At 37.4% G+C, this 22,618-nt stretch overlaps 1 protein-coding gene and 1 pseudogene across 1 annotated transcript in view; both read right to left on the bottom strand.

Annotated features, from left to right (window-relative positions):
- The window catches only part of SGCE (sarcoglycan epsilon), an 82,940-nt gene that overhangs the window by 32,792 nt on the left and 27,530 nt on the right, over positions 1–22,618 (bottom strand). The window contains exons 2-5 of the mRNA XM_075558396.1: positions 21,867–21,989; positions 20,572–20,729; positions 13,974–14,046; positions 9,453–9,651 (exon numbers count right to left, since the gene is read on the bottom strand). Of these exons, the coding sequence (XP_075414511.1) occupies positions 9,453–9,651; positions 13,974–14,046; positions 20,572–20,729; positions 21,867–21,989 (553 nt within the window). The remainder of the gene's footprint in view (positions 1–9,452; positions 9,652–13,973; positions 14,047–20,571; positions 20,730–21,866; positions 21,990–22,618) is intronic.
- LOC142457454 (U2 spliceosomal RNA) lies at positions 8,244–8,382 on the bottom strand (annotated as a pseudogene).

The following is a 22,618-nucleotide window of genomic DNA, read 5'->3' as shown; positions in this document are numbered from 1 at the left end:
TAAAAAAGTGGGAGTGGCAACATAAATCTCAGGTAAAATAGGTTTTATGGCAAAAATCCATCGTCCAAGACAACAAAGCATATTATTTAGTGATCAAAGTGACATTGAATAAGAAGATATAACCATAATAAATATTTATGCACCCAATGAAAGCCCCTCAAAATACATTAATCAAACCCTGAATGAGTTGAAGAGAAAATAGACAATGTTTCAATAATAGTAGGAGACTTCAAACCACCACTCTTGAGTAAAGGCAGAACAATTAGGCAGAAACTCAATAGAGATACATAATACTGAAACAATACAATTGATCAACTTGACCTCTTAGACATGTACAAAACACACCACCCAACAACAAACTGTACATCTTTTCTAGAACACTTGTAAGTCTAGACCATCTATTAGATCACAATGCAAGCATTCAGTCACTGTCCTCAGGTCAATTATCACTTAGAGCAATCCCTTAGGGCAGGATATAATTGCGCTTGTGGGTTACTACGACTGTACATCATTATGGAATTATAAAGCCTCATTTTTCTTCCACAGAGCAGCTGGTGGTTTCAACCAGCAGGCACTGCGGTTAGTAACCCAACTCCCTATGTCACTACATAACTCACTGTATCACCAGGGCTCCAACATCAGCTATCACAAACCATCTTCACAGATTGCAAGGCTATAAAATTGGAAATCAACAATAGAAAAATCAAGGGTGTGTGTAGTCAAATAAATATATGAAAATGGAACAGCACCCTACTTACAAACCAATAGATAATTGAAAAATAAGGAATTAAATTTTAAATTCTCCCCGAAACAAATGAGAATAAAATACAACACAGCCAAACATTTTGGACACAACTAAAGCAGTACTCAGAAGGCAACTTAGAGTTATAAATGCACCCAAACCATTACCTTAACCTAACATCTCCGACACCGGAAACAAGAGCAGCAAAATAAGCCCCCAACCACAAGAAGAAAATAAGAAAAACTGTATCAGGAATAAGTGAATCAGAAAGGAGAAAAGACAGTAGAAAGAATTAATAAGTAGGTTCTTTGAAAGGATTAAGAAAGCTGGCAGACCACTGGCCAAATCTAACAAAGGAAAAGAAGGGGAAGATGCACGTATCACAAACAAGAAATATAAGGGGCAGCATCACAAAAGGACCAAATGAAATGAAGCAGGTAAGAATGTAATATTATGAAATTCAGTACTCCAACAACTTGGAAAACCAAGAAGAAATGGACAAATTTATGCAAACACAAACACACTTTTTATCTAAGCTAATACAAATACTAGAAAAACTGAACACTAGCATTCTTTGAGATGCAAATCAAACCAATGATAAGTAGCTCCTCAGAGGAGCACTGGTAGCAAAGTGGGAAGCAGCAGAAAACAGCAACTTGGAGAGGTGGCACATACAGAGACGGCACCCTGTACATTGCTGGTACCACTGCAAAACAGTGCAGCCACTGTGGAAAGTGGGGTGGCACATCCTCAAACAAACGAGAATAGAAATTCTCTATTACTTAGCAATCACGCTACTTGAGATGTACCCTGCAGAAATAACGAACACCCAAAGAAGAGACACAGCACACCTATGTTCAAAGCAGTACTGTTCACAACAGCACGAAGACGGAAGCAATCAAAGTAGCCACAGGAGAATGATAAATAAATGTTGGTACATATACACAATGGAATACTGTCTCTCTAAAGAATAGTGATGAAACTATGGAACACCTCATAACATGGATAGGCTTAGAGCACATTATGCTGAGTGAAGTTAATCAAGGGAAAATCTTACATGAGACCATTGTTATAAAAAATTAATAAGAAGTTTTCATAACCAAAAGGGTAGCCTTTGATGGTTACCAGGGAAGAGGGAAGAAAGGAGAGAATGGGGTAGCAATGGGTAGAGAGAACAGTGTTAACTTGGGTGAAAGAGAGCATACTATAAGAAGATGGTACAAAGGAGGGTGGAAATAAACCAAGCCTTAGTTGCTGAATGCCCCATAATAATTGTAAAACTTAAAATGTTAAAGAAATGTATGCCTAGAAATGAGAATATATTAGACCACCTCTACATTTATTTCTATAGTTACAAAAATGGACTGACATAGGTTTCCAAATTTTATTTTATTAAAGGCAGCTTTAAATATCCCTGTAATCATAATTCTATGAAAGAAAAGGAATGTTTGCATCAGAGGACACAGTTTACGAATAAAGGGTAGTCCTGTAAATCCTCAGGGATAGCAACTATTCAGCAGAGCACTACAGATTCCCAAGGATCACGAGCTTGGATCAGGTCAGTATTTGGCATCCCATGACCTATATTCTCTTCCATAAATAAAACTTCTCACAAAGGCTTTTGGTATGGGGCAAAAAGGAGACAACTAATTAGAGGTAGTAGTTTATGAGCTGGTCTAGAGCATCAACTGGTATTCGCTGTTGTTGAATGCGGGGAGTTCCCCATGCATTGGTAACAAGAGGATATAGCAGTCGGTTTGACAATCTCTTGTGAAAAGTGAGTATATTCTTTAATCCTCACACCCCATCATTCCCTTCACAGCCACCATTTACACCACATCACTCAGTCCCGGTTGGCAGCTATGACACTCCTAGGATGAAATATGAACCTGCTCTTCTTTCCCCCAGCTTTATCCCATGCTAAATACATACACGAGTTCTTAGCTTCTGGCTTGGTCTCAAATGAGAAAAACAGTACCAAGACCATGCTCTGAGAGAGGGCACAGTTGCCCTGGCATTATGGGGCTGGAAGTGAAAGCAGATTGTTACGGTGGGCTCAGCCTTCCTTTGCAGGAGCTTACTCTCGGTGAAGTGAATCTTTGTAGCTGTTTTCTGATAGACTTTGGGGCAGGTTGATAGCTCTCAGAGAGTTCTGCAGACAGGAAAAATGTTCAAGAAGGATGGGGAGCTGGGCTCCTGATGACTGAAATCAAATGGCACTTCGGGCTGTGGCAGACACTAGACTTATTCTGAGGGTCTACACCAGGATCTACTCTTCTCTGTATGCTCTCTCCTTTTTCTTCACCATTGTATTGTTTTTCAAGTGACAGTTTACACAGTGACTTGGTTCCACTAAACAATTTTTATTAAAAAATTTTTTAAATAAAAATTGTTTAGTGACATTAGTTACAATTTTCAAAATATTAAACTTTCTCATTATTTCCATCCTGTTTGCTATTTCCATCTATCTAGCTTCCTTTCCCTTCCCTTACTTGCTTTTGCATAAAATTTGACTGGTTCCATATAGTTACTTACTTAAAGGGCACATCACTTATGAGTGATAAAGATTATTTTATTTTATAATCCAATATATTATTTGGGTGAAAAGTGGCCCCCAAGAGTTTTAGGTAAAAACTGAAAACCCTGTTTTAGGACAATAGTCTCAAAGGTACCTCCAGCCTCTATTGGTCTGGTCTTTTTTATGAACTTGACTTTTGTTCTACTCTTATTCCCATTCTAAGTGGGACCTTTGATTGTGTCTCTGGTCAGATGGTTGCTAATTGTAATGGTAAAGAACCATCTGGCTTAGTTCTTCTGGTCTCAGATTAGAACTGCCTATGGCTTGTGTGAACTATTAATCAGATGGACTAGTTTGTCCCTTGAGTCTTTGGTTATCTTCATTCTTCTTTCACTCCATATAAGTAGAGACAGATAGTTATCTAAGATCACAAGCACTTCTCATACACTAGGATGTAAAATTTAACTTTACAAAATTTGTTATGCCAATTAAAGATCCTAAGTGTATTTTAACTCAATAAACCAATTTCATGAGTTATTTAAATATGCTTAGAAGTTTCCATAACTGTGGGCTCTATTCACATATACCTACAGATAAACTGTGGAAAGATGAGGCTACTTTCATAAAGATTTATAGCCTCAGATACTCTATAGACTGATGCTATGAAGTAGAATTGACTTGATAATAATGGGATTCCAAAAATTGTATAGTGTGGTGGAGTAAAAGTTCTTAATATCCATGTTCTTTCTATCCATGTCTCTATAATTCCCACCAAGTGATTAGGTGGGGCTATAAAAAGGGGCATGTGCAACACTAACGGAGGTTTTTAGCTTGATCGTAATTCCCCTGGCTATAAGAATGAGTCATGTTGGTAGGAAATCCCAGGACCATCAGAAGAATGTGTTCAAGATTTGCGAAGGGGCAGCAGCTGAGACCAGAGACACCAGAGGCGGTGGCATGGAGACTGAGGGACAGAGCAAAAGAGCCAGGCAAAGACCAGAGGCTGACACAAGGAGACCATGAGATGAAGTACAGAGGAGCATCACGGAGACTATGAGACTGTGAGGCAGAGCTGGAGGCTGGATTCCTGGCCCCAGAGGTAGAGGTAAGGGACCACATGGCAGAGAGGCTGAGGAGCAGAGATGTGGCTCGTGGATGAGGAAATGTGTTGCTGTGGACCAAATGACTGTATCCTTACTGTTTGTTGGTCCTGACTTGTGGCAATGTATTAACTTTCCTAATAAATCCCCATAATTGGGAGTTCTGTGTGGCCATTCCAATGAATTATACTACAGTTAATTATAAGCACACAGTAGAGTATGCTTGGTGTCAGAATAGATAAAGAAGGATGGAGTGTGGAAATATATCTGAACTCTGCCTCATGGCAACAGGGAAGCCAGAAGAAGTCAGATATGGATCTCTCCACATCCCCGATGACCTTGGTGCTGCAGTGGCTAAGCATTTCGTTGCTAATCAAAAGGTCAATGGTTTAAACCCATCAGCCTCCCCAAGGGGAGAAAGATGTGGTGATTTGCTTCAGTGAAGATTTACAGCCTTGAAAACCATGTGGGCGGTTGTATTCTGTTCTACAGGATTGTGGTGAGTCAGAATCAACTCTGGGCTTTTCAATAGATTCACCTACACTTAACATGGAACACAGCAATGTATGTCTTCTTATGAGCCAACAATCATACAGTTGCACCTCTGCATCTACATATATGTTTTCTGGTTGTTATGACTATTGCAGAATTGAATGTGGTATAGTATTTCTGAAAAAAATGTGTTCCTTTTTCTTGCATACTTCTTAGTGTATTCATTTACTTTGACCAAGCTGTATAACACTGACCTCTATTTGGTATTGTCCCTTCCATCACCCCAAAGCACACATGTCTAAATCTAAATAGTGATGCACCGTGCCTTTCTCTCACAACTGGTGAAAGAAATGAAAGATCATTTCTTTCCATGTGTATATCTAGTTCTAAATGTATATAATAGTGGATCCAGACAATATTTTTCCTTTTGTGACTGACTTATTTGACCAAGCATAATGTTTTACAGATTTATCTGTTTTAAGACACTTTAGAGTCATTTTTCTTAATAATTACATAGCATTTATATAAATGTACCAGTTTAATCCATTTATAAATTGGTGGGCATTTAGGCTGTTTCATCCTTTTTATTACTGTGAATAGTGCAATAATGAACACAGGTGTACGTATGTATTCTTGCCACTGATCTTCAATCTCTGCGTACATACCTGAGACTCGCACGGATGGACCATTTATCTATTTCTACTAATGACTTTTTGAAGAAGTGACATACTGCTTTCAATAGTGGAGCAACCACTTTACAATCTCACCAAATATGTATAAGGGTTCCAATCTCCCCATAGTCTTCCCAGCATTTCTGCTTTCTGGTTTTTTGTTTTGTTATTGATACAATGTTTAAATCATTGAAATGTTTCCACAGTTGAGATGGTATCTAATTATAGTTTTCATTTATACCTTTATAATGGTTAATGATCATGAGCATTTTTTTACATATTTATTGGCCTACTTGGTGAAGTCTCTGCTCATGTCCTTCTGCCCATTTTTAAAATTAGGTTGTATTTCTGATGTTGAGATGTTGATGTTTTCTATATAGTTTAGAAATTAGACACTTATTGAGTAAGTCATTGTCTGAGTATCCAACTCCACCCCATGCCCCAGTCTGTAGGTTTTATTTTTGGTGTAAAGTATTTTAAAGAGCAGAAGTATTTCATTCTCAGGAGGTTCCAATTATTTAAATTGAGTTGTTAGTACATTTTAATAGGCTAGCCTTACTGAAAATTCAATCCCCTCACGTGGTTCCTCCATTATCTTCTAGGATGTTTCTAGTTTAACTCTATTTTCTGCTGCTTATTTGACTCCACAAATCAAAGATAAAAGAATCTATAACTAGATTATGGTTTGAAAAACAACAGTAAATAATTTGAGAGTATGAAAAATACTTAGCTGTAAGTAGAGCACATTTATTGGACATTTTGTATTTTGGAGGTATGTGTATGTATATATATCTAGACATACATACATATATACATGCATACAAACACACAAGGGTGCTTTGAGAGTTCATGGATAGAGGGAATGAGAAGATAAATTTTTTTCAGACTTTTGGAAACCACCTCTATTCATGACAAAATCTATACAACAAAACATTCATTTTTACATGTATAATTCTGTAGCATTGATTACATTATGTTATATAACTATTATTAGCATTCTTTTCCAAATTATCATGGATATATATATATATATATTTAAAGACAACTTTAGAAAAGCAACGCCCTTAATCACGTTGCTATCTCTGACCATACCTCTTTATGTCTTACTCTTTCATTTTTAAAGAATCTGTAGCCCACGATATTTTCAAGAGAAAATATAGTCACAAAGAGCTTTTAAAAACTATGATCTAGAGACATCAAAAGGCAGGCAGGCACCAGAGATGAGTTTAGCAATGGATTAGTTTCTAAATTTAAGGCAACAAGGTTAAAAAATTGTTTTGTTACCATGGCATTATAAACTATCTAAAAAAGTGTGCAAAACCACTCCCAGTGACCAGCTTTCCTTCTACCAAGCAGTATCTTGTTTCACTGGTGCTTGTATAGGGACACTGAAGGAATAGAATTGGCAGTGGGCACAATTTACAGAAACGCTATTTTGAAAGACTTCTCATATGAATACTTTGTAAAGGTTAAGGCTTAACATTAAATTAAAACTCATGGAAAGCTTTCAAGTTGGGAAGGGATCTGAGACAACATGGGCCAAAGAAATGCCACCGGACTGACTCCCTCAAAATATCTGACAGCATGTGCCGCCCTCGGCAGGTGGTGGGAGTCAATCAGTTAATGGCTGGATTCGCTAACAAGTCCTTGTGGAACGAAAATGCTGGTCTTAATTTAGAGTCACATGCTCAGGCCCAGCCCTGGAGGTAAAGCAATTAGAGTCTCTCGGGGAGCCAGAGGCCAAGAACTAATCTATGTTTTAAATGAAGCTTTCCAGACAATTCTCAGGCTAGTCAGGGTTAGGAAGCACGGCTTTAGGTCCGAGAGTGGTTTAGAGTTCTCTAGTCTAATCTAGTTTTGCTTGGGTTGGACAAACACCTCTGTAGGTGGTCTTGCAGGCCGTGTGAAAAAGGAAGCAGAGCCCAAGAAAACCCTATTTGTGTCTGGTCTTCGTGTTCCGGCTTCCAACACCTTTTGATTGTGTTTTCAATCACCAAGGAACACAATACCTTGAGAAAGCCATTGAAAAGGTTCCATATTTTGAAAATGTTTCCAAGGGAGATACTCTTTCTTGTTCTGTTCTTGTCATGGTTTTGCTTTATTGTTCAGTAGCAAGAAAAAAATAAAGAAAAACAAAAAATGAAGTGAAAACATAAGCTGAGTCTCTGAGTAATGCAAATGGCTATGTGAATGGCTTCTAGTAGAAAATAGTTGGACGTTCAAGTCTGCCCAGAAGCGCTTCAGAAACATCTTGGCAATCTACTTTAGAAAACAAACAAATCTGGTCATGGAAAATGCTATGGAGCACAGTTCTACTCAGATACACACAGGGATTCCATGGGATGAGTCGGAATTACCTGGAAGGGACTGGTTTTGAATGCTTAGAATTATGTTTTTATATAAAAAAGCCAACAAGCAGGTAGACAAGAGACAAAGCAATTATTTTCCTCAAAGCATTGTATGTGTGCTTGCCTGATTCCAAAACCCACCGCTAAGTAACGCAAAAAATACAACTGAATTCTGAAATTTCTCATTTTGATTTTACAGCCCACTGCTTTTCCCTTATCCCCCATCTGCCTACTGCTTTAGGTTTCATCTACGTCTCTCTGGGATTTTTTCCTTTATTTCCAACCAAGTTCCCCTTGAAAGCTGCCCACAGTTTAATTCTTCTCTGTCACCTGAAGAAAAGTACTATCAGGAATATGGATGAAGGAGGATAGAGAGAGAAGGCTAAACCATACACAATGTGATTTACTCCACAGCCTATACTTTTAAAGGATTGGCAAATGATAATAACAATAAGAACCAAAGATCCATCTATCTCCACACTTGATCTTAGCCAAAAGGCCGAGAAGCGATTGAGCCATCTATCTCCACCTACAGATTAGAAATCAAGGTGTAAATGGACACTAGCTTTGATCCCACCACACTTTCAATGTGCCCAGGTATAGAAGGAGTGCTTCCAGGTCTCTGCTGCTGTTGGCTGCAGACGAGTGAGGACCTGATTCGTGTCAGCATCATCTACAAGGGAGCTCAGCCATTGGGACACATACAGTTTTCACTGGCTGATTTTTCCACAGTAGAACAGGCCTTTCTTCCTCATGTCTTTCCCCAGAACCTCCTGACGCCTGTTCAGCATTGTAGCAGCACCTATACTGATGGGTGGATGGCGGATGCCTTGAGGGGCGCTGGTCAGGAACCGAACTCTGTTCTTTTCTCATGGGAGGCAAGAGGCAATTCCACCACTGCCCCCTCTGGACTTCTATGGGGAGCGGGGGAGGTCAGCCATACCTCCTGTTTGTAATAGAATCTGCTTTAGAATCAGCAGACCCCTTTCATATGCCCTTCTTGATAACCATGCTGTGAGAGAATTTAAGGTCCATGGCAGCACACCAAAGTTGAGGCACAGAGTCTTCCAGTGATTTGCCCATGTCACCCAGCCTGTGAGTGACAGGGCCAGGCTTTAGGTTCTAGGCTCACAGGGATGGGTTTCAAATCCACCCCAGCCATCAGTCCCTGACACATGCTGGAAAGAATGTTAGAGGCGAAGAAATAGTTTCCTAGAATAAAGTTACACCAGTCTGCATGTCCTTCTGTAGCAGATAACTGGGGAATCAATTTCCTTTGAAAGTCGGGGCCCCACATAATCAGTGTCTCTATGGGAGGCACAAAGGACTTAGTGTTGTAATTTATGAGGCTGATCCTCATCTACAATTAGATTCCCAGGACCTGGAGTGTGAGACACAAAGAATCGTTAGCATCACCTTCTTTTCAATATAGAAAATTGCTAGTATATCTGTATCTTGAGAATATCTGTTTCTTATTAAAAAGAAAACTGCAACAGGCCATCTTCCATCTATAACAAGTTTGATAAGATCACCATATTTTAAAAATCCATATTTAAGGAACCAAGATAAAGGTCTGCTTACCCCTCCTTCATGTCATTAATGGGAAGCGGCACCCTGCCGCCTCTGTCCAGAGCCGACGTGATGTTTATGGCATTGAGATGCTCCGGCTGCCACACATTTTTCACGGCCCCAAGAAAGTCTCCAAGAACCTCACTGGCCAACATTTCTTCTACATTCATATTTTTAATGAAGAATTCTGCTTGATATGGTAACGGGAAATCTAATTTCGGTGAAAACAGATATGTGTATCTTAAAGGAGGTAGATTAAAAAAAATCAGCCAAAGAACAATTTGAGATTTACTGAATTCTGTCTTCTGTCATAATCTTGGCATGAGGAACACCATTAATACTGGTTTTTAAAGGTTTTCTCTGAATGGAGAGACCTATTGAAAACACTGCATATATTAGACACAGAACTTTCCCTACAATATAATCAAATCTAACAGACAACTGTTCAAATTACAATCATAGGATGTGGCCATGGGAGAAAAAAAGAAAGATAAAAGGAAAAAACAAACAAACCACCCATTGACCTCAAACTCAGTATGGATTAGCCTGCAAGGTTCCTACCTGCCTTCTGATACCTTCAATCTACTCAGCTGGCAGGGGGAGCTGAAGAACTACACGTGGTAGAAATAACCTGTTGTATGTGTAGTGCCTTAGAATTGACACATATTTTCCAAGTATGTTACCTCACTTAATTATTACAAACCTAGTGGTGTTATGTCCATCTTATCAGAGGAGGAAGCTGAGAAATAGGAAGCATCCTTTCTAAAAAGAGAGGGTATTATAAAATATTTATAGTTGCTTTGGGTTGTTTACATATGATTTGAAATATATTTTTATTAGAATATTATTGATGTTATGGTAGCACACAAACACGTCACCTTCTCTAATTTAAATACAGATTATATTTTTAATAACAATTCTAAAATCATGGAAATTCTGATGACCATATAATGAAATATTTTAGGGAAAATCATTTTAATGCAACATATCATATTGCTAAAATTTTGCTTTGTCTTTTACCCTCCCCAATGTCTCATCAAAAATTCCCTCTAAATACTTACAAATTAATCCTTTAAATCAACCGTCAAATTCAGACTTTCCAAATAAGAAATTCTAATAAACAAATATAAAAACTATTTAGTTTCTCAAATGTTATTCTTTAATTTAGAGTCAGTGTTTCATATATCCTGGGTTTCGCATGAAGGTAAATTTAGCTTTCTATTATACAATATTTTTAGTATTTTAAGATAGCTAACACTTTAAGTAGTTCATATTTTATTTTTAAAACTCCTCTGCTAATACTTATTTTTTTGTGTATTTACTATGAGGCTGCCTGAAGGATTTAGGTAAATTATCCCCTTCAATCCTCACAACAGGTGAGCAGGTACAAGTATTGTTCTCTGTACTTTTAAATGATAAAGCTAAGCTTCAGAGAGACACAGGAATTTATGATCATTTGAATTTACCTCACATGATTTTCATCTATGCTAAAGGAGATAGTGCATGTAAAGGGGACTGTACACGTAAAGCATTCAAGAGAGTTCCCAATACATAGAAAGAACTTGTTAAATATTAATTTTAGCTCTTATGATAATAGGAACAGCTTGATCACTTAAAATGTCTATTTAGAAGGAAAAGAAAATATATTTGGACTATAAAAAGATTTAAAATTACCAGCAATAATCAGATCATATACCTTCTATGATTTATTTCAACAAATGTATCTATAACATATTGTACTTGTATTTAATAATTGAGTGAAAAATTTAAAAATACAAAATTAACGGAAAAGTTGATGGCATCATTTCTCCTGAAGCCACTTTGCTAATAAAGGGCGGTCAGAGCCAAAGGTAAAATTAAAGGTTTTCAAAGCTTCAGAAAGAGTTTTCTGAATGTAGTCTTTCTAAAGGGCGGTCAGAGCCAAAGGTAAAATTAAAGGTTTTCAAAGCTTCAGAAAGAGTTTTCTGAATGTAGTCTTTTCTTACTATAGATTCGTTCTCCCTGTCCTAACCCTAGAAGTGTCTTCACCCTCTCCAACACTGTCACTTTTCTGCTTATGGTTGTGCTACATTTGCTTGATGGATATATACACCATCTGTAGTCTTCTGAAATATGATCTATTTACTCTGTTTCATACAGATTAAAAGAAATTTTTAGGCAGATAAATAGTAACTTAATCGGGCTCTATTTCCCCCCATACTAGAAAGAGTTATGCAGAATTCGGTCATGAAGAGAAGTTTCCTGGCAGGAAGAAGATCTCCGTAAGTAATAAGGACTACAGTTTCTAGTACACCTGAAGCGCGCTCTATCATCTATTCAGTGTGTTTACAACCAGTTTTCAAAAAAAAGTTTGTACAACTTTTTGTTGTTGATATTCTCATTGCTCCTTTAGGAAAATGTTCATTTGCCTTTTTCTGATCCACGTGACCCAGTTTGGTGGCTCCCTTAAGAAGTGCAAATTCTCCCTTGTGCCACACCCCTCTGAGACTCTGGATTGCACAGCTGCCTGCCAGCTATGCGGCCAAGAGCTGCTGCCAGGCGGCCAAGAGATGAGTCACAACAGCTTTCTAACTTTGGGGAAATCCCATGCCTGCTATATTTGGACATCACAAAGGCCAAGAGAACAGTAGGCCAACAGATAAATGGCAAGCCTCCGAGGCACTGAAACCCAATCTAGAGAATCCCTCCGTAGCCTCTCCCTCGGCTCCATGGTGTGATTCTACATGGCTAACGTCCCACTGGAAGAGGAGACGGCTAGGTAGGGAGTGTGTCTCAGCACGATTTTCTTGATATCCACCTTTTGTTGCTGCTTTCCCCAAATCTTATCTCAGAAAATGACACAAGTGTAGGCTACCCTCCATGATTCTGTCCCATGGTGTGCTTGCCCATAGAGGTGGTATCCAGACTGGCAAGGACAAGGTGGAACAGTTCAGGGGGTTTTAAATTGCTTCAGGCAGTAGAGCAGATCTGAGTGAGGAAGAGGTGAGGCCCCCAAACCTATCTGCCTCTTCTTCCCTCACAAGCACAGCATCAACAACTGAATGCTCCACCAGTGAGCCATCAGCGCTCTTTGATTTCGATCCACAGCTCTTAAAGCTTCCATCAGTATATATCTGGTCCTGAGTCTCCATTATTTCAAGGATGGCACTTACTAAAATGTCTGTGACTATCTCCAGGTTTGAGACCAGACTTGAGAAGGGCGATCACACTGTAGACCAGGGCTGTCCTCCCATCTGCAGGGCTTCTGGACTTGCCAGAGATTGTGAGTCCCTTGAGAGTATAATGGTGAGATCCAGGAGTCCAAAAGCAATGCAAGAAACCATACTGACAAATCCCCAGGAGGATGGAAACTCTTTAATGATTCTGTTCATAAGAATATTCCAATTCTGTAGGGGCAGTTAGACTGAATGCAAGCATTCTATTAAAATTAAGGTAAAAACCAAATTCCTCCTAATCCAAATATGAATATCTATCAAAATACCTTGTGAAGGGCAGGAAGAGGGAGGCAAAGAAAAACAACAAAACCAAAAATAACACTTGTTTATCGTCCTTCCTTAAAACAGCTGGTAGGCTTGAACCACTGAACTTGCTGTCCAGCTTCCAATGCTAGTCCGCCCAAGAGAGCCACCAGGACCCTTAAGGCGGTTCAAATCTTTCAATCTCTCCAAGTATGTTCAGTATGTATATACAGTATGATAAATTTTATATAAAACACTTTGTTTCATATCGTATGAAGCAATTTTAAGCTAGCGTTGAATTACCATGAATTCCAAAATAGTAGCTTCAGAAAAAATATTTGTGTTTCTTTTTTTCTCACCCTTAGAAATGCTACCTGTTGAACAAAGAACTATTCTTTGATTGCTATATTTTAACCACCACATTTATAGTGGTATGCATTTTCCCAGTAAAATACTAACATATGACAGAAATGTTTGCAATGTAATACTCACAATATTTTCTTTGTATCTGCATTTCTAAAGCCCTTAGCAAGTAAGTTTCAAGTTGAGTCTAGGTAAATCTAAATTGCTGACTGCTTCTAGCAAATACATATTAGGTACTAGGAAGGAAAGTGGACCAAATGACAATTTTTATTTCTTTATACCAATAACTCTATTACCTTTGCTATACGATTGAACTACTACCTACAGCCATTTTAAAGCACATTAATAAAGATAGCTAATAATTATTGAGTGTGTATTCTTTGCCAGGCCTGTGATTAGCACATTTTAAACCTCAACTCGTGCTAACTTCCACCCCAGAGTCTGTGAAAGAAATGCTACTCTATGCAGCATTTACAGATAAGAAAACCACAGCTTAGAGAAGTGACCCATCTGCTGGGCTCCTCTCCTGGACTCTTAACCACCACAGTTTATGATAAAAAAAAAAATGCAATTTTGCTGAATTTTTCTATTTGAGCTATCATTTTAAGTATGTGGCTCTTGAAATCCTTAACTATTTTTAATTATAAAAGATCAGGAAATAGGCTTTTATAGATCAATCAACAAGGAAACAACATATCTTTTCCATACATACCTTCTGCTGACATTATATTAATGATCAAATTATGTCTTGCCGTCTCAAAAGTCCGCCTATTGTAGGCTGTTATCTATTAGAAAAAGAAAAGGACTGTTATTTTAAAAATGACTCTATATAGAAAAATTTTAAAAAAAATCTTCATTCCATTTCCATTATTTATTTACTTAAAAATATTTCTTCTCTGGGCAGTAAGAACGCAAGAGCTTTTAGTAACATTACAGGAAAATAACAATTAGTCAGGTGTATTTAACATGCTAAAAGGAGAAAGTGAAAATCAGAAAGGTCTTTTCAGAGGGGTTATAAGTGCTAGTAGCAGAACAGATGCAGCATTAGCAAATGGATTAACCATTTTCAATCACTTAGCAGAGACATTCCAAGATTTCAAATCTAAAATACACAAATAAAACTATCTGCAAGACTATTTTCACACTTTTAAATGGATTTCAAGGTTTCATACTGGAAAGTATGTACACTTTGAAAACAAGCACGTCTCCCACATTATTTGCATTTAGTACTGAATTGTACAACATCCAGTCCAGCTAATGAATAAGAAAATCTTATCTCACTGATGGTGGGAGTGAAGCAGTAATTACTGCAGTCTATGAATCTCATGGTACATATTCAATCACACAAACCAATCCCTTCAGAGTCAAAGATTAGTAAACATTTGCTGAGTCAATGAACTTACATCAATGTCAACTCAGAAACAGCCACTGTGAATAACAAACAAAGCCAAGGCCAACAACAGGATATGGCTTCAAAAACCATAGATTATCTCTAACAGATACTAACTCGTTCCAACACATCTGCAGTACCTCGGAAAAAGGAACGTATTGTATAAAAGTCTCAGAATCCCAGCCCTAGGCTCCAGGCGGTGATAGCAACTGTGGGTGACATCAAGACAAGAGAATAGGACAAAGCTGGCCCAAACTAACAGGAACATTTCAAACCGACTGACATCAAAGTTTTCATAGCTTCCTAACTAGGCTCCAAGTGATATCGGCATACTGGAAACATTATTTACAGTTATTATAACAGTAAACAATTAGTATTTTATAATTAGCAATTCCCAACCTGTAGTAACATTTAAAAGGTACATTTTCTGAAAGGCCTATTATTCCAAATGTTAAAAACAAAACAACAAAAAACCCTATTTACATAATTTGTCAAATTTCTCTCAGACTTAACCACTTCTTTGGGAGATGTGATTAAGTAGGTTCATATTGAAAACTAAATTTAAGACTAGTCAATAAAATAAACAAGGATGTATTGTTCACAAAAGAAGGACATTTAAAAATTTTTAGAAAAAAATTCAGATTCTCATGATTTTAAACATTACTGTGTAAAATACTTATGCAAATTTTAGATGAGTAAGAAAGTATCAACCCTTTACCATTTGTTAAGATATCTTGAAACCTCAGCTCATAAAGGAAGATTAGAAAGTTCCAAACTAATTACAATATTTCTTATAGCTAGCCTGCCTTATGTATCATAAATTTCATGATTATAATAAAATTTTCTTAGAAACAAACAAAAACCCCACAGGTGAGTAAAGGGAGCAAAGCATATTTTATATAAGGTGGAGGAATTTTATTATCTACATTTATACTTAATGTTTAACTTTAACAGATATGGTGGAATAAGGTCCTTCTGTCAATTCCAATGAAATGCTGAAGTATTGTTAATATCCTCAATCAATGTTCACTTTTCCCCCTTTATGACTGTGTTTCTACAAAATTCTATTCACAGAAACAGGCGTTGTGCCATTGTCTACTGGCCCATGGTCTAGAGTCCTGAGTAAATCAAAGATGAGAATACAAGACAGCGGATTCAATGACAGACCAAAGGAAGCTTTGAGAAGCAGTGGCATTTATGCCGTCTTATTTTTTCTATTTTAGTACACATTACTTTTCTGTTCAACACTTTGTGCACATTTTGTTCCGTGATATTGGTTGCAATCCCCTCAATATAACAACACGCTTCCCATTACCTCCCTGGCTTCCCGGTTTCCATTCTTCTTTCTTCTCTGCCCCTTCCTGTCCTTTGAGTCTTGTTTGGGGGCAAGTGCTGCTATTTTGGGTCTCACTTGGTTGGCTGTACTGGGTAGCACATTCTTCTCTGCTACTGTTCACTTTCCAGGCCTGTCTATTATTTAGTTAAAAGTTGATTTTCAGAGATAGGTTCAGTTCCAGGAGTAGAGGGTGTGTAAGGACCACAGTCCTGGGAGGGTTACACCAGTGTCTAACACACGAGTATGCTTTGTCTTTTCATGATTTTGTATTTTGCTCTCTGTTTTCTCTTCTTTCTGCCCAGGGCCTTAGATTACTACCCCGATCGGCATAACTCCAAAAGCTCATTGCCACTGTGCCAATTCTGACTCATATTGATCCTACAAAACAAAGCAGAACTGCCCATGGGTTTTCATGGCTGTAAATCTTACAGGAACAAAAAGTCTCAACTGATGACACCGTACTGCCCAGTATGTCCCCAGGGCTCCCTCCTGATCAGCATGGTCAGTATAGATTCCACTTATTATATAAAGAGCTCAATATCAAATATATGTTGTATCATTTTTTGTCTCTTCTAGAACATGGCTGGTCTACTTTAGATGCTCAACAAATTGAATGAATTTATGAAACAGCGGATTCAAACTCTACATGATTTTTAAAAAATGGCCAAAGTCTCTGAGTAAACTAGTAACATAACAAATTATAGTAGGTATGTTACTACTTTAGCTGGTAAGTGCCATGGAGTAGATTCTGATTCCTATGGACCGCATGTCACACATGAGTGCTGCCCTCTAGAGTTTCCTTTCCTGAAATCCTTAAGGGAGAATGAGATAAACATCACCAGATGATCTGCTCCCTTGAAACTGCTGGATGTATTCCAACCTTAAGTTAGCAGCTGGGTGTTCAATAACTATGTCGCCAAAAGACAAACTGTTAAATTTCTTGGATGGGAAATGCCTCGGTCCTTGGCTTCGCATGAGAAAGAATTCACCAAGAAGCCTCGTTTGTGATCCGAGTGGGTTTTGATAAAGGATTGAAGTTTCAGGTGCTCCAGTCACTGAACACTGGCACCCTCCAGGCACTGCACCCACACGTGGCGGCCTGAGATCAGAGAAGCCACAGCACAGCTGGGGAGCTGCTGTTAAAGAGGGAGGTGGTGTCTCCAGGTTCCAGACTTTAGGACTTTCCACTAGGAGGAGTGGTCGATGGTACTAGTTGACCCCATTGTCTGAATTATGCCCACCTGGCCTAGTTGGGCCTGAATTGGCGCATGCCCTTTAGCATGCATTGGCTTCTTGTAGGAGGTCCTATCCTGCTACTTAACAAACAAGCAAGCAAACAAAACAAGCAAGCAAAGCCCAAATGACCTACTGCCATCAAGTGGATTCCAACTCACAATGACTTGCCACCACCAGGATTCCTTAAACATGTTACTATACAGTGGTATAGTGGGTTACGGATTAAGCCACAGGTCATCAGTTCAAACCCACCAGCTATCCACTGGAGAAAGATGAAGTTGTTTACTCCGGAACGGATTTAAAGTCTCTGAAATGCAAGTAGGCAGTTCTACTCTGTCTTATAAGGTATCTATGAATCAGAATCAACTGGAAAGCAATGCTTAGTCATATGAATATTAAAAAAATCAAAATTTATAAATAAATCTGCTTGAAGATATGGATATGCTAAATTCATCATTACCTTCTAATTTTCATCACCAGCTTTTCAAATTATGGTCAGAGGTATGGTAGAGTAATATAATGAACGCCTGTAAACCCCAGGTCAATATGCATGCACTTAAAACTGTCCCAACCAGAAGTAACCATATTTTATCATAAATGCATGTATGCTCTATCCACACTATTTAGTTTTCATGTTCTTTATAAAAATCATTTCATACTGTATGCAAGCAATCTTTTGGGTCTTGGTTTTGGTTATTTGACTTTCATTTAAAACATTATATATGTTACTAGACATTGGTCAGTTTTTCTATTCAGAGTTAAAGAAAGATGTTCCCCTCTTTTTTCCCCTTCTTTAGTACTACCTTGATTGTTCTTAGCTCTTTATTCCTTGTCATAAATTATGGAATTGGCTTACCAAATTCCATGAACCAGATCTTTATCAGAATTGCACTGACTCTATCAATCTGGGTGAAGTGACAGGTCTTCATGACACGGAATAAGATAGCTTATTTTTATATAGGTGTTTTTTAATATCAGTAAGATTTTATAATCTTTGACATTCAGACTTTGTATACCTTCTAGTAACTTTATTCCTAGGTACCATATGATTCTGTTGCTAATAGAAACCCTTTTTAAAACATGTGTGTTTACATACCATGAAAATGTGCAATGTTAAAGAATTACTAAGACACTGCAAAGCACCTCATAAAGTGCATGAACCTAGAAGACACTATGCTGAGTGGAAAAAGTAAACGACAAAAGGGCAAATATTGTATGAGACCACTACTACCAAAAGTCAAGAGAGGCTTTCACAATAAAAGAAACAATCTTGGATGGTTATCAGGGGTGGTGGAAAAGAGAGAGTAAAATACTAACTGGAGGGTAGATACATATTAACTTGGGTAAAGTAGAGATAAATAAAATGATTTTGTTTGGGAGGGGCAGGGAATGGAAACATATAATATGATCCTAAACATATTAAATTTTATATTCATAAAAATGCTAGATAGCAATACGCCCATGTTAATACAATTCTTTTTGTGCGGTGGTAATTGAGAATGATGATCATTTTCTTAATAATAAATAAAACATGTATGTTATCAATACTTGTTATTCTTGTATGGTGTTATTCTTGTATAGACATGTAACTGAATTTCTTTATATTGACCCTTGAGGTATATTGCTAGCCTTCTTAGGATCTAAATATTTGGTCTATAGAGTTTTTTTCTTCCTTTTAAGTTATGCTTAATTTTTATTTCTTCTTTATTATACCTGCAATAATTTCAAATGTATTCTGTAATCAATGCAGTGGAGGGGTTCATCTTTATTTTTGTCGTCAATTTAAATGCCAGTCCTCCAATGTTTTCTTGTAAAGAATGATGTCTGTTATCATCTTTGGTAAACAATTTCTATCAGTTAAGGAAACTCATTTATGTTACTAGTCGGTTGAGAGCTTTTTCTCTAGAATGAGTGTTGAATTTTACTAAATGCTTCCCTACATCTAACAAGATGATTAGGCTGCTTTTAGCTGCTAATTAAATTTAGTGTTATACATTTATATATTTACTTCATAACTGTCACTAAATATTTAAATTTTTATTTTGGCAGTAACCCAAAATCATTTTCTTCCTGAAGTTACATATTTACAATGCCTTTAGAATATAGTTTCATATGGAGGAATCCTTACAAAGCCAGGTGAATACAAAATTCAATTTGAATGGAGAAAAGCCTTCTTTTCTTAGCCAACGAGGGAGCTCATACACACTGACTGACACTTGGGAAGAAAACGCAAGGCAAATTCTGTAAGAAGCTGTAACGGGTACAAAACACATTACTCAACACGTGGCGTCCCAGTGTTCAGTTATCATGCTACCTGCCACCTAGTAGCTACCAATAAATGCTTGCAGAATTGAACAAGTGCGTTAGAATCTAAGGCTCTAGGCCCTGAAGACTCTCTAGTGTTGGTTGCCATTATTCTCTTTATTTTCTTGGGAACAGTACATGGCAGAATGCTTTTAGTTCACATGCTAGTCATTCATTTTTTTTAAGTAATAATTCATTAAGCCTTTAATGCCATCACTATTATTTCCATTAAAATATTTTGTGGATATGATGCTAGGAACTTGTGAAAAACTAATGGATTCAAAAACTACTTTCATTTCTAGAATAAAAGACACACACACACACAGCATGACTCAAAGAGCCCTCAAAGATCTGCCTCTACCAACTTCAACAATTCCATTTCCACCCTTTGCCCACCAGGGTGCATCCTGTCCTCCAATCATACCTGTAGTTTAAGTACCTTGTGGCTTTTTCTTATCTCCTGGACTTTGGCGTGCAGCTTCCGCTGGCCTTCTACTCTGTGAAGGAGTCACCCCTTGACATGTACCTTTTTACAAAGCCAGTTGCTGCAGGGTTGGCTAAGCTTGTTGCTTTCATCCCCATGCTCCAACCCCTACGTTGTAGAGGCACGGTGAGCCTCAACTCTACACTACCTGCACCTAGCAGAGCACCTGCCACGTGGTAGGGCCCACATGACATATGATGAATTTCAATGAACATGAATTTAAAATTTAATAAGTGAATCAAATAAATGTTTTATGTTTACATTTATTTTCATAAATAGAATTCACATTATAGGAATTCCGTTTCTTTAAAATGCCTTTGAATGTTTTTTTCTTTTCCTTCACTACTTGAGAACTTTCTTTTTAATATAAATGCTAAAGCAAAAAAAATAGTGGGGATGTATAGAAAGGAGTGATACATTTCCAAATATTGAGTGTGTACCTATGCACAATAAACTAAAATAAAAGGTATCATAGAAATTTGTATTTACACCCCAAACTCCAAATTATACACATAGAAACAGAACTGTAGAAATATAATTGACTCGGTCTATACAATTACCTCAATGATTGTTGGTTTCCCCACACTTTCAGCTGTTGGAGACCCATAGAGCACTCCATCACTATAGGGAGTCCTTTGGATATAGCGAAGCCACCCAGGTCGGTCTGGATAACCCATTAAATTTGTGTTGAATGTTATGGGATCATTGCTGATTTCGCCTGGAGAAGAAACACAGAATTAAAGACATAAGAGTTATTTTTCACAAATTTTTCTTTCATAGGTGCAGTCAAACACGTAGACCTAGCGTATCTTTTCCTTATATTTGCAGCAAACTAACGGGGGTGGGGCCGGGGGTGGGGAAAAACATCTGGGTATGTAGATAATGGCATTGTGTAAAGAAAAACCCATTTGGTTGTTTAATTTGTGTAAGAGTCTAATGCAGCAAAGAAAGCATATGCACGCAATTTTCTCGAATCACTTTCCGCCTGGCTACTTGGTGTTAGGGCAGTTTGGCCAATGAGATAACTATCTTTCAGGAAAACCACCTCATTGTATTCATGCCTTTATATTCTTGAGAAGTCTAGCTGCTATCAAATTAATCTTAAAAGCTATCTTAAAATCATAAAAGTATCATCAAAACAAAAATAATGTAATTTTTTAAAAATTGGAGGATGGGATGAAAAAGACCTTACAAATTCAAAGCAATTGTAGAAATGAGAACATTTGTTAGTAATAAACCAAATCCCTGCCACTGAGTTAATTCTGACTCCCAGAAATGCTCCATTGGGTTTCTGAGGCTGTACATCTTTGGGGCAGCAGATAGCCTCCTATTTCATATGTAACGCAGCTGATGGATTTGATCCACCAACCTTGTAGTGACAAGTCCAATGCACATACCACAGTATTATATGCATCTTTTATTACCATGTAACAGGCCCGGTGCTAAGTGTTTTACAGGCTCTATTTCATCTGATTTCCACAATGCACTTAAGATGGCACTATCATTATTTTATTGATGGAATATGTAATTTAGGTAACTTTTCCATGGCCATATTAAATCATGAAACTAGAATGTAACACGGGTAGAGCTGACTCCCCAAAGTAGGCTCTTCTTCTCAAATGTTAAGAGTTGCCTCCTGAATACTTTAACTGAAATAGTTTTGCAAACATGAAATGCTTTATAAGGAAAGTTTTAAAATAATTGACAATATTTTCATTTAAATAATTGATCACTTATTGAAATTATTTCAAATAATGTAAATGATATTTTATCACATACCATCTAGCTTGTGTATACTGAATATGAAACAGATGTAGTAAATTAACCACCCCGCAGACACCCACAAAGAACATACCAGGTTTAGGGTAGGGTGGAAATTCCCCCTTAAAATATTCTCTTTCCAAAACGTGCACAAAGAGGACTCCAGCGGATGGGTACACATTCCAGTCAGAATGCACTCTGGAGAAAATCGTGTACACTGGAAACAAAGAGAATGATCAGAGACAGAAAGACAAACAGTTTGAGATACCTCTGATAATGCAGTTTGCCCTGTCATGAGGGGGTTCACCAAGCAGAAATTTCTGGGGAAATTGAAGCAGCATGCAAGGTAACTATTAATAACCATATCTTGCAGGGAAGTGATTTTAGGATAAAACTCTTTCAAGTTGGTGTGCTTAGAACCTTCTGAATCATTATGCAGACAAAATTAGATGCATTTAATATTTTGTTATTATTAAAAGATGAAGAGACACATAATATATTTTTTGGTAATTTTTTCTAGTTGCAATTATTGATGCTCCCCGACACCACAAAAATACACAAGAATTGACCAACTAGATAATTACTATGAGCTTTAAAAACAAAAGTATATAGAATTATTTAATTGATATGAATCCACACAGTATTAAATGTCTATTAGATAAAAAAACCTATATAACATCATCAGAATATGTATGGCAACTTTCACATAAACTGATAATAATGTACCGGGTACTGTAACTAGGAGCATTCACTTCTCATTTCTCACCGAGAAGTTAGTTATTCCATTTCCTCTGAGCCTGACATTTAATCATTCAAACAATTTCATCTATTATATGATACTATATC

This window comes from Tenrec ecaudatus, chromosome 9, assembly GCF_050624435.1.
Source record: "Tenrec ecaudatus isolate mTenEca1 chromosome 9, mTenEca1.hap1, whole genome shotgun sequence".
NCBI lineage: Eukaryota > Metazoa > Chordata > Mammalia > Afrosoricida > Tenrecidae > Tenrec > Tenrec ecaudatus.
The sequence above is the reverse complement of the archived record's forward strand: the minus strand, read 5'-3'. Positions and strand labels throughout refer to the sequence as shown.